The sequence below is a fragment of the Bos indicus genome, chromosome 7 (assembly GCF_029378745.1).
Source record: "Bos indicus isolate NIAB-ARS_2022 breed Sahiwal x Tharparkar chromosome 7, NIAB-ARS_B.indTharparkar_mat_pri_1.0, whole genome shotgun sequence".
In the NCBI taxonomy this organism is placed as follows: Eukaryota; Metazoa; Chordata; class Mammalia; order Artiodactyla; family Bovidae; genus Bos; species Bos indicus.
Genome location: NC_091766.1, coordinates 10259330 through 10273430, shown reverse-complemented (window position 1 = coordinate 10273430; position 14101 = coordinate 10259330). Strand labels below are relative to the sequence as shown.

The following is a 14101-nucleotide window of genomic DNA, read 5'->3' as shown; positions in this document are numbered from 1 at the left end:
GTATGGAAAGACCTTTGTATGTTGGACAAAGACCAGAACAAGAATTAAATTGTGCCCACTGGATTTATTAAAAAAATATTAAGCACAAGAATAATAAATAAAATATCTCCCATAAGAAAATAGGTCTTTCTTCATTCAGTATCAGATCACAGAAATATAATTTGTAAAATAATATGAAAAACACTTAGGACAAACAAATCTTCTACTGATTAATGTAACACACAGAAATTTTGTTGTATTCCATGTTTCCATTTTGATTTCTTAGTTTACTCCCTTTGCTTATTTTTCTCTTGGGGTATTAAATCTGTATGATTTTTCACATTACATATATATCACTGTTTCTGTCATTGGGAAAATATTTTTCTTTATGATTTTACCTGGGCACTAAGAATATGTAGCTGAATTTGCAATGTTCCCAAATGAAGGAGATTTTTATTAGTCACATTTTCTCAGGGGCACTGGAGGTCATTAGATCTTTTTCCTTCATTATATCTATCTGTCTCTAATACTTTTTTATATTTCTTTAAATACTGGGTGGTTGTTGTCATTGCTCAGTTGACAAGTTGTCTCCAATTTTTGTGACTCCATGGACTATAGCATGCCAGACTTCTTTGTCCCTCACCATCTCCTGGAGTTTGCCCAAATTCATGTCCATTGAATCAGTGATGCCATCCAACCATTTCATCTTCTGTTGCCCCCTTTTCCTTATGCTCTCAATCCTTCCGAGTATCAGGGTCTTTTCCAATGAGTTGGCTGTTTGCTTCAAGTGGCCTAAACAGAAAGGAACCTCAAGTTTATTGCTTCCTTGGAAATTTATGAAGTGGAATTTCTAGGTACCTTTTAAAAATTCTTTAGAAGAAACTTAATCTGATCCAACCAGCTTGAGTTGTCACCACTGATGGCCTAAGGAGGGTGGTTCTGGATGAGAAAATCATGACAGTAATACAGTCCAGGAAGCCACGGTGTGTCTGTACCTTGCAAAGTGAGAGCAGTTCTTAAAGCAGAAGCACCCGGTCATATATTAAAGTTACATAATAAGGTGAGAGAGGCCAGAACTCAGTGAACAGGTGGTACTAAGAGGATCTCCTTCAATTCACAGGGTGCCTTTGCAACTAAATTTCTGACGTGCTGGGAACAACATGGAAGGAAGGATTCTCTGTGTAGTGAAGGTTCAGCTGTAGCAGGGAGACCATGTTTTTCCTTAGCATCCCTGACACCATCTCTAATCACTCCGCCTCTTGCTTATTCCTTTGCCCTACTGGCTTCTTTGTTTTCATTTGAACATGTGGAACCAGCATCTTCCTCTGATCCTTTGCAGTGGCAGCTCACTCTTCCAGGAACACACTTCTCCTGTTATCACACTAGATGCTTTGCTCTCTTTCTTGATGTCTCTTCAAACAACCCTTTGTTTGCAGACCTTGCCTGAACACAGTGCAAAATAACTCCTTCTACTACTCTCTCCTTTGTATCTGGTTTTATTTTCTTCATAACATCTGTCACCTTCTGACATATTTTATAAAATATTTATTTTAATATCATCTATCTCCATTATTGAAATGTGGAGATTTGTTTTTCTGCACCCCTCTTTGTGCTTGGGACATGTTGGCTCTCAATACATGTTTCTCAAAGGCATTAAAACTTTAAAGTGAAAGTGTTAGTAGCTCAGTCGTGTCTGATTCTTTGTGACCCCATGAACTGGAGCCTTCCAAGATCCTCTGTCCATGGAATTCTCCAGGCAAGAATACTGGAGTTGATTGGCATCCCCTTTGCCAGGGGACCTTCCTGACCCAGGGATCTAAACCCTTGTAAATTTACTGAGAACGGGACAATAAAAATTCTAGTCCGAGATGAAATGAGGTATACCGTCAGAAAAATTCATATATATGCAACATATTAACATCAATTTCTTGCCTACAAAATAGAAATTATAGTATTTCAGCTATTTCAGGTATGCCTGTTTAAGTGAAAATTAATCATGTTGCTTTCTTTTTTTCCCAATAGTCACATTTGCTATATGGAACTGGAGAACAATACACAAATTTCAAAATTTCTTCTTCTGGAATTTTCAGAGGAACCGGAAATGCAGCCCCTCATATTTGCGATTTTCCTTTCCATGTACCTGGTCACTCTGTTTGGTAACCTGCTCACCATCCTGCTTGTCATCTCAGACTCCCACCTCCACACCCCCATGTACTTCTTTCTCTCCAACCTGTCCTTTGTAGACATCTGTTTCACCTCCACCACCATCCCAAATATGTTGTGGAACATCCAGACACATAGCAAAATTATCACCTATGAAGCTTGTGTCACCCAGATGTATTTTTACATATTCTTTGCAGGATTAGATGACTTTCTCCTGGCTGTGATGGCCTATGATCGGTACATGGCCATTTGCCAACCCTTGCAGTACATGGTTATCATGAGCCCCCGGCTCTGTGGACTGCTGGTGCTTCTGTCTTGGATAATGAATATCATGTATTCCTTGTTACACAGTTTGATGGTGTTGCAATTGTCCTTCTGTTCAGACTTGGAAATCCACCACTTTTTCTGTGAACTCAACCAGGTGATACAACTGTCTTGTTCTGACACTTTTGTCAATAACATAGTGATCTATTTTTCAACTGCTCTCTTTGGTGGTGGTCCTTTTGCTGGCATAATCTACTCTTACTTTAAAACAGTTTCCTGCATAACTGGAATCTCATCAGCTCAGGGGAAGTGTAAAGCATTTTCCACCTGTGCATCTCACCTCTCCGTTGTCTCCTTATTTTATTGTACAGTCTTAGGAGTGTACCTTAGCCCTGCTATTACACACAGCTCACACACAAGTGCAACAGCCTCAGTGATGTACACTGTGGTCATGCCCATGCTGAATCCTTTCATCTACAGTCTGAGGAACAAAGACATAAAAAGGTCTCTGAAGAGATTCTATTTGGGGATGCCAGGTATAAATTTGCCAGTTACAAATTTGCCAGTTACATGAAGGAAATGAATGTTTTCTTGATCACATGACTCAAAGACTGGGAAGCAGATATTGCAATGCTTTGATCTTTGTAGAATAAAACTTACTTCTTCTATTTATTTCCTCAGATTTCCCTTTTATTTTGATTCAGCTTCTCTATGCAAATTTTAGTAACTGTCTCTAAGTTTTTTCATCAGCTTGATATTCAGACAGTATATACTGTTTCCTACTTCAAAATTTTCCTAACTTTAGGTTAGAAATGTTTGGAAGTCCCATTCTTCTGATGGCTCATCACAGATGTATTAAGAATAATTGCTTCTCAAAATGGTGATACCCTAGAGGGGTGGGATGAAGGGGTGGGAGGGATATATATAGTTATGTCTGATTCCTGTTGTTGTAAGGCAGAAACCAACACAACATTGTAAAGCAATTATACTCCTATTAAAAATAATTAATTAATTTAAAAAACTCATATGAAACCCCAAGTAATTTTCATTTGTCTTCCTGAAAGAATCATGAACCCTCCGCTGAATAACCAACAAATCACAGAAGAAATCAAAAAAGGAATCAAAATATGCACAGAAATGAGTGAAAATGAAAACCAACAACCCAAAACCTGTGGGACACTGTAAAAGCAGTGCTAAGGGGAAGGTTCATAGCAATACAGGCATATCTCAAAAACAAGAAAAAAGTCAAATAAATAACCTAACTCTACACCTAAAGCAACTAGAAAAGGAAGAAATGAAGAACCCTAGGGTTAGTAGAAGGAAAGAAATCATAAAAAAAAAATTAGGGCAGAAGTAAATGCAAAAGAAATAAAGGAGACCATAGCAAAAATCAACCAAGCCAAAAGCTGGTTCTTTGACAGGATGAATAAAATTGACAAACCATTAGCCAGACTCATCAAAAAACAAAGGGAGAAAAATAAAATCAATACAATTAGAAATAAAAATGGAGAGATCACAACAGACAACACAGAAATACAAAGGATCATAAGAGAGTACTATCAGCAATTATATGCCAATAAAATGGACAACTTGGAAGAAATGGACAAAATCTTATAAAAGTACAACTTTCCAAAAGTGAACGAGGAAGAAATAGAAAATCTTAACAGACCCATCACAAGCATGGACATTGAAACTGTAATCAAAAATCTTCCAGCAAACAAAAGCCCAGGTCCAGATGGCTTCACAGCTGAATTCTACCAAAAATTTAGAGAAGAGCTAACACCTATCCTACTCAAACGCTTCCAGAAAATTGCAGAGGAAGGTAAATTTCCAAACTCATTCTATGAGGCCACCATCACCCTAATACCAAAACCTGACAAAGATGCCACAAAAAAAGAAAACTATAGGCCAATATCACAGATGAACATAGATACAAAGATCCTTAACAAAATTCTAGCAATCAGAATCCAACAGCACATTAAAAAGATCATAAATCATGACCAAGTGGGCTTTATCCCAGGGATGCAAGGATTCTTCAATATCCACAAATCAATCAATGTAATACACCACATTAACAAATTGAAAAATAAAAGCCATATGATTATCTCAATAGATGCAGAGAAACCCTTTGACAAAATTCAACATCCATTTATGATTAAAAACCCTCCAGAAAGCAGGGATAGAAGGAACATAACTCAACATAATAAAAGCTCTATATGACAAACCCACAGCAAACATTTTCCTCAATGGTGAAAAATTGAAAGCATTTCCTCTAAAGTCAGGAACAAGACAAGGCTGCCCACTCTCACCATTACTATTCAACATAGTTTGGGAAGTTTTGTCCACAGCAATCAGAGCAGAAAAAGAAATAAAAGGAATCCAAATTGAAAAAGAAGAAGTAAAACTCTCACTGTTTGCAGATGACATGATCCTCTACATAGAAAACCCTACAGACTCCACCAGAAAATTACTAGAGTTAATCAATGAATATAGTAAAGTTGCAGGATATAAAATTAAAACTCAGAAATCTCTTGCATTCCTATACACTAATAATGAGAAAATAGAGAAATTAAGGAAACAATTGCATTCACCATTGCAATGAAAAGAATAAAATACTTAGGAATATATCTACCTAAAGAAACTAAAGACCTATATATAGAAAACTATAAAACACTGGTGAAATAAATAAAACAGAACACAAATAGATGGAGAAATATACCGTGTTCATGGATCGGAAGAATCAGTATAGTGAAAATGAGTATACTACCCAAAGCAATCTATAGATTCAATGCAATCCCTATCAAGCTACCAACGGTATTTTTCACGGAGCTAGAACAAATAATTTCACAATTTGTATGGAAATACAATAGCCAAAGCAATCTTGAGAAAGAAGAATGGAATTGGAGGCATCAACCTGCCTGACTTCAGGCTCTACTACAAAGCCACAGTCATCAAGACAGTACAGTACTGGCACAAAGACAGAAATACAGATCAATGGAACAAAATAGAAAGCCCAGAGATAAATCCATGCACCTATGGACACCTTATCTTTGACAAAGGAGGCAAGAATATGCAATGGAGAAAAGACAATCTCTTTAACAAGTGGTGCTGGGAAAACTGGTCCACCACTTGCAAAGGAATGAAACTGGAACACTTTGTAACACCATACACAAAAATAAACTCAAAATGGATCAAAGATCTAAACATAAGACCAGAAACTATTAAACTCCTAGAGGAAAACTTAGGCAAAACACTCTCCGACATAAACCACAGCAGGATCCTCTATGAACCACCTCCCAGAATATTGGAAATAAAAGCAAAAATAAACAAATGAGACCTAATTAAAATTAAAAGCTTCTGCACCACAAAGAAAACTATAAGCAAGGTGAAAAGACAGCCTTCAGAATGGGAGAAAATAATAGCAAATGAAGCAACTGACAGAGAATTAATCTCAACAATATACAAGCAACTCCTATAGCTCAATTCCAGAAAAATACACGACCCAAAAAATAGCCCAAAGAACTAAACAGACATTTCTCTAAAAAAGACATACAGAAGGCTAACAAACACATGAAAAGTTATACAACATCACTCATTATCAGAGAAATGCAAATCAAAACCACAATGAGGTATCATGTCATGCCAGTCAGGGTGGCTGCTATCCAAAAGTCTACCAGCAATAAATGCTGGAGAGGGTGTGGAGAAAAGGGAACCCTCTTACACTGTTGGTGGGAATGCAAACTAGTACAGCCACTATGGAGAACAGTGTGGAGATTCCTTAAAAAACTGGAAATAGAACTGCCATACGACCCAGAAATCCCACTGCTGGGCATACACACCAAGGAAACCAGAAATGAAAGAGACACATGTACCCCAAAGTTCATCGCAGCACTGTTTATAATAGCCAGGACATGGAAGCAACCTAGATGTCCATTAGCAGAGGAATGGATAAGAAAGCAGTGGTACATATACACAATGGAGTATTACTCAGCCATTAAAAAGAATACATTTGAATCAGTTCTAATGAGATGGATGAAACTGGAGCCTATTATACAGAGTGAAGTAAGCCAGAAAGCAAAACACCAATACAGTATACTAACACATATATATGGAATTTAGAAAGATGGTAATGATAACCCTGTATGTGAGAGAGCAAAAGAGACACAGATGTATAGAACAGTCTTTTGGACTCTGTGGGAGAGGGAGGGGGTGGTTTAATTATTGGGTATAAAGAGATGACTATAAAATTATATGAGAACTTTTGACTATGCAAAGGGTCAATGCCCCTAACCCTTGTGTTACTCAAGGTCTAAGATTCTATGTAGAAATGTATGTATGGATCATCATGATAAAAAAACTCACTGGAGAGCTTTAATATCTGTTTGGTCATATAACACAAGGTCACAATTTGAGCAAACAAACTTGTCTTCCAATCTCCTACCCACCTGAAATGAAATCTCAATGGAGTCACTTTTTTTTTTTATCACAATTATCTGACATAAAATTTAAAAGCAGAGTAACTTGTTGGAGAACTCTTGAGAGTCCATTGGACTGCAAGGAGATCCAACCAGTCCATTCTAAAGGAGATCATCCCTAGGTGTTCTTTGAAAGATATGATGCTAAAGCTGAAACTCCAGTACTTTGGCCACCTCATGCAAAGAGTTGACTCATTGGAAAAGACTCTGATGCTGGGAGGGATTGAGGGCAGGAGGAAAAGGGGACGACAGAGGATGAGATGGCTGGATGGCATCACCGACTTGATAGACATGAGTTTGAGTGAACTCCGGGAGATGGTGATGGACAGGGAAGCCTGGCATGCTGCAATTCATGGGGTCGCAAAGAGTTGGGCACGACTGAGCAACTGAACTGAACTGACCTGAACTTGTATTTAAATATTGTATAAATGTCTAGAATTATAAGGATTAGATTATTAATGTTGCTCTCAGTTCTGTTAGCTTTTATGTCATATCATTGGACATTGCTACATTAGAACTCATCCTAATGATAAATGTTTTAATATAACCCCTTCACTATCAAATGAAACTGTGTAGCATGGAGTTGTTCTGGTCTCTGCTGTGCTCCTCATGAGTCTATATTCATCTGTCTTTCTCTATGTTGTGATTCTAAAGGTTTTTGCATAGTGTACTTCTTTCTTCACTGGTAAATGATAGTTTTCTCCATTATGAGTGCCTCTTACGTTAGAGTTTATGGAAAAATGAGTTTATCATTAGTATGTCAGCATAATGGTAACATAAGATACTCCCTTTGTCTCTCCCTTTCATTCAACTATTAGTAAAACATCTATACTTTAAGAAAGTTTCCTCTGCCCAACACACCAGACCTCCAGAGATTCACATATATGTAGCACATAAAGGTAGGCTGATTAGAACATGTAGGGGAAGTAGAACCATAGCAACTTTAGAATCAGTGTCCCTGGTCCCAGTGCTATGGTTGAGGCAGCTGAGCCCATGGACCCAGAGCACCAGTGAGGTGGAACACTTGACCCTGGACTTCTAGATGTAGCCATCATCTAAAACCACAGGAAGATGGTGGTGGGGTGATGGTAGGGACCGTGACCCAGGTGACCCTGGATGATGAAAAGTACCCACTGTCCTGATTCCCACAGCAGAGATGCCAACCACAGAAAGAACACTGACAGCACCAAGGCACCAGTGGACCTGGAGGTATCAGTGACCCTGGAGGCACTGGCAGTGACTACAAGGCACCAGGCAAAACATTTGGTAGAAACATTGAAGGGCAGCACTGCAGTTTCTCAGTTATAGGCAGTTGTAGGTCATATAGAAGAAACTAAAACCTTGTTCAATAGAGCTTAACTGAGAAACAAAGAAGGGCTTCTAGTTAGCAATCTGAATTCTTAGAATCAAAATAAACAAAGGTTTACCCATATAAAGCAGGTGTTTGCTATTTCAAATGCACTGGCAGAAGAGCAATCTAGTGAGCATCATGAAAAACCAGAGAAACATGGACTCACAAAAGGGAAATAACAATTTTCCATGAACTAATATTAACATCATGGAAAATTGTGATTAAATAGAAAATTCAAAGCAGCATCTGGAAGAAACTCAAGTTATAGTAAAACTGATAAAGGCACATTAATAAGCTCAGGGATAAAAATAATAATGAACATAAGGAGCACTTTCCAAAAAGATGAAAACTCATGGACATGACCAAGCAGAAATTCTGGAGCTGAACAACTCAATAAATGAGACAAAGGATGCCTTAGAAAACACTGGAAGTAAAGGATGCATTATGGATGTGAGTAACAGTGAGCTGAAAGGTAGAGAGATTTAGGAGAAGTGAAGACAGAACTAAGATTTTAATGAGGATATTCTGTGAGAAACATCTGACTCCATTAGAAGAGGTAAGAAAGATAATGAGTTCCCCAGTGGCTCAGACGGTAAAGCGTCTGCCCAAAATGTGGGATACCTGGGTTCAATCCCTGGGTCGGGAAGATCCCCTGGAGAAGGAATTGGCAACCGACTCCAATATTCTTGTCTAGAAAATCCCATGGACGGAGTTGCCTGGTAGGCTACAGTCCACAGGGTCGCAAAGATTCAGGCACGACTTAGCGACTTTACTTTCACTTTATCCCAGAATAAAAAGAGAGAGAAAGGAACAGAGATTAGATAGAGATATATAGAGATAATAGAATTTTCCAAGCCTGGGGAAGGAACTATATGTACAAGTCCGCAAAGCTATCATAATAGGACACCTAAATGTCTCAATGCAAAAGACCTACTCCAAGACAGACATATTAAGGCTGTTGAAAGTCAATGACAAAGAAAGAATATTAAATGTAACCTACAAAGGTACCTTTATTAGGGTATCAGCAGATTTCGTGGGAGAAACTCCATAGGACGAGAGAGAATAGAGTGACTTTCTCAAAATATTGAAAGATAATAACTGTCAACCAAGAATACTCTACTCAGCAAGGTTAAACTTCAGGTGTGTGTGTGTGTGTGATCAGCTATTGTCTGACTCTTTACAACCCCACGGACTGGACTGTAGCCCACCAGACTCCTCTGTCCTTGGAATGTCCCAGGCAAGAATACTGGAGTGTGTTGCCATTTCCTCTTCCAGGGTATCTTCTGGACCCAGGGATAGAACCCTTGTCTCCTGAATCTTCTGTATTGCAAGTGGATTCTTTACCCCTGAGCTAGAGGGGAAGCCTCTTATTTCAGATAGGAAAGCAAAATAAAGGCTTTCACACACGAACTAAAGCTGGGAGTTTAGCATCACTAGAATGCCTTATAAGAAATGTTGAAATGTTCTCTTTTACCTTGAATAAAAAGGCACAAGGACACAAAACTATGCCTAAGGTGACAGAATCAGAAAAATTGCAACTCTGTATCAAAATAAGTTGTTTAAAAATACCGTGTAAGTTTTAGAGAGAAAAAGCATTAAAATAACAATAACTCCTTCAGTTTGGTAATTGAGTCACAATGTGGAAAGGAATATTTTCCAGTACCACTTGGTACAAAAGAATGAAATGGATCTGCACTACTATGCTAGTATACAAAAATAAACTCAATACAGATTAAAAACTTAGATTTGAGAACTTAAACATTGAAAATCATAGAACAAAACATAGGCTGTACCTCTTTGAGATCAAAGTTGTAAATACATTTGTGGATGCATCTCTTCAGTCAATGAAAAAGTAAAAGCAAGCAAAGGGAATTACATCAGACTAAAAAGCTCTGAAAAAGTGAAGGAAACCACTAACAAAATTAAAAGGCAACCTTCTCATGGGGAAAGGTATTTGCAAATTATATTCAGTCAACACAATACAAAAAAGCAACCATATTAAAACAATGAGCAGGAGATCCTCAATGGACAGTTTTCTAAGGAAGGCATCAGATTCATCAATGGGCACATGAAAAGAGGCCCAACATCATTAATCACCAAAGGAATGGACACCAAAGCCACTATTTAAACAAGAGATACACTTCCCATGGTTAGAATGCTGTGCTGTGCTTAGTTGCTCACTCATGTCCAATTCTTTGCAAACTTTTGGGACTGTGTAGCTCACCAGGCTTCTCTTTCCATGGGATTTTCCAGGCAAGAATACTGGAAATTGCCATTTCTTCCTCCAGGGATGGATAGAATGGCTACTATCAAAGAGAGAAAAATCAACACATGCTGGTGAGTACCACATTGGACCAGGAAAGGATACCCAAGTTTCACAATTTCTTCTCAAACCTGTGTATCTCCTCTCTGTATCTCTTATTAATACATTTATCATTGGATTTTGGGTCCACTTGGATAATCTAAGTTGATCTCACTAGAAGTCCTCAATTATATGTGTAATAGACATTTTTTTCCCACCAAATAAGGTCACATTCACAGGTACAAGGGTTTAGGATGTAGACATATCTTTTGAGGGCCCACCATTCAATCCACTATGCTGTGTTCCAATAAAAACTTTTTACAAAACAGGCTGTGACTACATTTTGTTCTGTGATAACAGTGTTCTGAATCCTGATTTAGAGTGGAGATTCAGACAAAGGGAATAAGTAAACCAGAGACAAAACTGCAAAATAGAAAGAATATCAAAATATAACTCCTATACTGTTAATGGGTTTCACGTGTGTGTGTGTGTGTGCGTGTGTGGCTCAGTTGTGTTCAGCTGTTTGTGACCTCATGAATTGTAGCCCATCAGTCTCCTTTGTCCATGGAATTTTCCAGGAAAGAATAATAGAATGGGTTGTGTTGACTAAAAAATATAGTCACAACCTGAAAGTAGAGAGTTACTTTATTTGGTGGTACTGTCCCCAGCCTTGGAGACAGCATCTTAGTAGCTCTGAGAAAACTGCTCCAAGGAAAAAGGAGGGGGAGTCAGGCTATACACCTTTGCAACAAAGGGAGCAGGCAGGCTGAACATCAAAGTCAGATATCAAATTAAGGAGTTTAGCATTCTCTGTATGGGAAGATGTAAGCCTCTGGACTCACTGAATTCATTCCTTTCATATGCACCTTGGCTATCTTGGGCCAAACCCTGTTTCCTTGTTCTTCTTCTTTTTTTTTTTTCAGTTTTCTTTATTTTATTTTATTTTAAAACTTTACATAATTGTATTAGTTTTGCCAAATATCAAAATGAATCCACCACAGGTATACATGTGTTCCCCATCCTGAACCCTCCTCCCTCCTCCCTCCCCATACCATCCCTCTGGGTCGTCTCAGTGCACTAGCCCCAAGCATCCACTATCGTGCATTGAACCTTGACTGGCAACTCGTTTCTTACATGATATTTTACATGTTTAAATGTCATTCTCCCAAATCTTCCCACCCTCTCCCTCTCCCACAGAGTCCATAAGACTGTTCTATACATCAGTGTCTCTTTTGCTGTCTCGTACACCGGGTTATTGTTACCATCTTTCTAAATTCCATATATATGCGTTAGTATACTGTATTGGTGTTTTTCCTTCTGGCTTACTTCACTCTGTATAATAGGCTACAGTTTCATCCACCTCATTAGAACTGATTCAAATGTATTCTTTTGAATGGCTGAGTAATACTCCATTGTGTATATGTGCCACTGCTTTCTTATCCATTCATCTGCTGATGGACATCTAGGTTGCTTCCATGTCCTGGCTATTATAAACAGTGCTGCGATGAACATTGGGGTACACGTGTCTTTTTCAATTCTGGTTTCCTCAGTGTGTGTGCCCAGCAGTGGGATTGCTGGATTTTGTTCTTCTTAAGGAGGGGCAAATGTGGCAAATGGCTGCTTCTTGCATTCCCCCACTGGGGGTGTGGCAGCATCTGCTGGATTGCAGTTTTAGGAGCCACTCCCACCCCCATTGAACATTTGCAGGCCAGAGATAGCTGATGGCTGTGACATTTCTTGTTTATTGATATGGCAGGAGATGTTTTCATTTTACAGTTGCTATTTGCTACTCCCAGGAATCTTTTTGACCCAATGATGGAACTCAGGTCTCTTGCATCTTCTGCACTGGCAGGCAGGTTCTTTACCACTGATCCATCTGTTCCCAAACAGCTGCTCCCTGTGTCAGTGTGTGACAGCAGGCAGGTGGCTAAGGATGAACAGAAAAATCGGGGCAGGGCCTGGTGGCAGGAAATCCCACGTCACATAAACAGCGAGGACCATAGGCAGACAAGGGAAAGCAAGAACCTTCAGATGGACAGGAAGCCACATGTTTTGGGTGATAACAGTTCTGTAACAAGCTAGAGGGGTGGTATGGGGTGGGAGATGGGAGGGAGTTTCAAGAGGAGGGGATATATATATATATATGTTATATATATACATATACACTTATGGCTGATTCATGTTTGGCAGAAAACAACAAAATTCTGTAAAGCAATTATCCTTCAATAAAAAGCAAATGTTTGGAAAAAATGATATATTCTGAACTGTGGTGCTGGAGAAGATTCTTGAGAGTCCCTTAGATAGTAAGGAGATAAAACCAATCAATCCTAAAGGAAATCAACCCTGAATATACATTGGAAGGACTGATGCTGGAGCTGAATATCCAATACTTTGGCCAGCTGATGAGGAGAACTGACTCATTGGAAAAGCCCCTGATGCTGGGAAAGTTTGAGGGCAGGAGGAGAAGGGGGCAGCAGAGGATGAGATGGTTAGATATCATCCCTGACTTGATGGACATGAATTTGAGCAATCTCCGATGATAATGAAGGACAGAGGATCTTGGCGGGCTGCAGTCCATGGGATCACAAAGAGTTGGACACAATTTAGTGGCTGAACAACAACCGTTCTGTGGGTGATTTTAAATATATATCTAAATATGTCATGTAGCAAATCTTTTTAAAGAGGAGTAAATAACTGCTCTAAATTATAGTTAAATCTGATTTGTCAAACGTCACATGAAGCCAAAGATTGTATATGGTTTTGTAGCAAACAATACAACTCTTTTGTTGAAGAGGGATTACCAATATTCTGGATATATCAGGAGATATTGATCACTGCGTTAAGTAGTTAGAATAGGAAACAGGAGTCCAGAATGGCAGTGGCTAAAAGACAAGGAGGGAGAAGGCAATGGCACCCTACTCCAGTACTGTTGCCTGGAAAATCCCATGGATGGAGGAGCCTGGTAGGCTGCAGTCCATGGGGTTGCACAGAGTCGGACACGACTGAAGTGACTTGGCAGCAGCAAAAGACAAGGAAGGGAAAAGCCTGTAAATATAGAACAAAGGGAAGGTCCAAGGACCAGAGTGAGGACCTCAGGTAGAATAAATAGTGCCTCTGGCTAGCCCAATTTACATAGACAGGCCCAGGGGGAGGAAAAAAAAAAAAACATATAAAAAGAGGAGCCAAAGGGCCGGGGGTCTCTCTCCCATGCGCTGGGGCACTCTTCTCTTTGTCTTTGGGTCGACATGCCCTCAAGCCTCAAGGATGGATTTTCCTGCTATTTTCTAAATTAAATAGAGCTGTAACAGGGAGCTGTAACACTGATTTGTCTAAGAGCTTTAACATGGTCTGTTTGAGACCTGAGAGCTGTGACATGCCAAGGGCTTTAATGTCCGTCACTCCAAATATTTGTAGTGATGAGACAGAACCCAGGAGCATACAGTTGCCTGATACTTGGAATAAGACAATAATTTAGAAGTCCATGGAAACTAGTCAAAATAGGTTCCTCCTTTTTAGATTAAAAAATGCTAACTGAAGGTTAGGATAAAGTGCAAGGAGGTTAGATCT

The 14101-nt window shown here is 39.0% G+C and overlaps 2 protein-coding genes across 2 annotated transcripts in view; one reads left to right on the top strand and one right to left on the bottom strand.

Moving 5' to 3' along the window:
* The window catches only part of LOC139184054 (adhesion G protein-coupled receptor E2-like), a 1114856-nt gene that overhangs the window by 331575 nt on the left and 769180 nt on the right, over positions 1-14101 (bottom strand). The gene's annotated exons all lie outside the window — the stretch shown is intronic.
* On the top strand, positions 2015-2980 carry LOC139183859 (olfactory receptor-like protein OLF4). The gene has a single exon (XM_070792162.1). The coding sequence runs from the start codon at positions 2015-2017 to the stop codon at positions 2978-2980; it is 966 nt and encodes a 321-aa protein (XP_070648263.1).

Coding starts and splice junctions, on each gene's coding strand:
- LOC139183859 (XM_070792162.1), top strand. CDS start 2,015: ATGGAACTGGAGAACAATACACAAATTTCAAAATTTCTTCTTCTGGAA.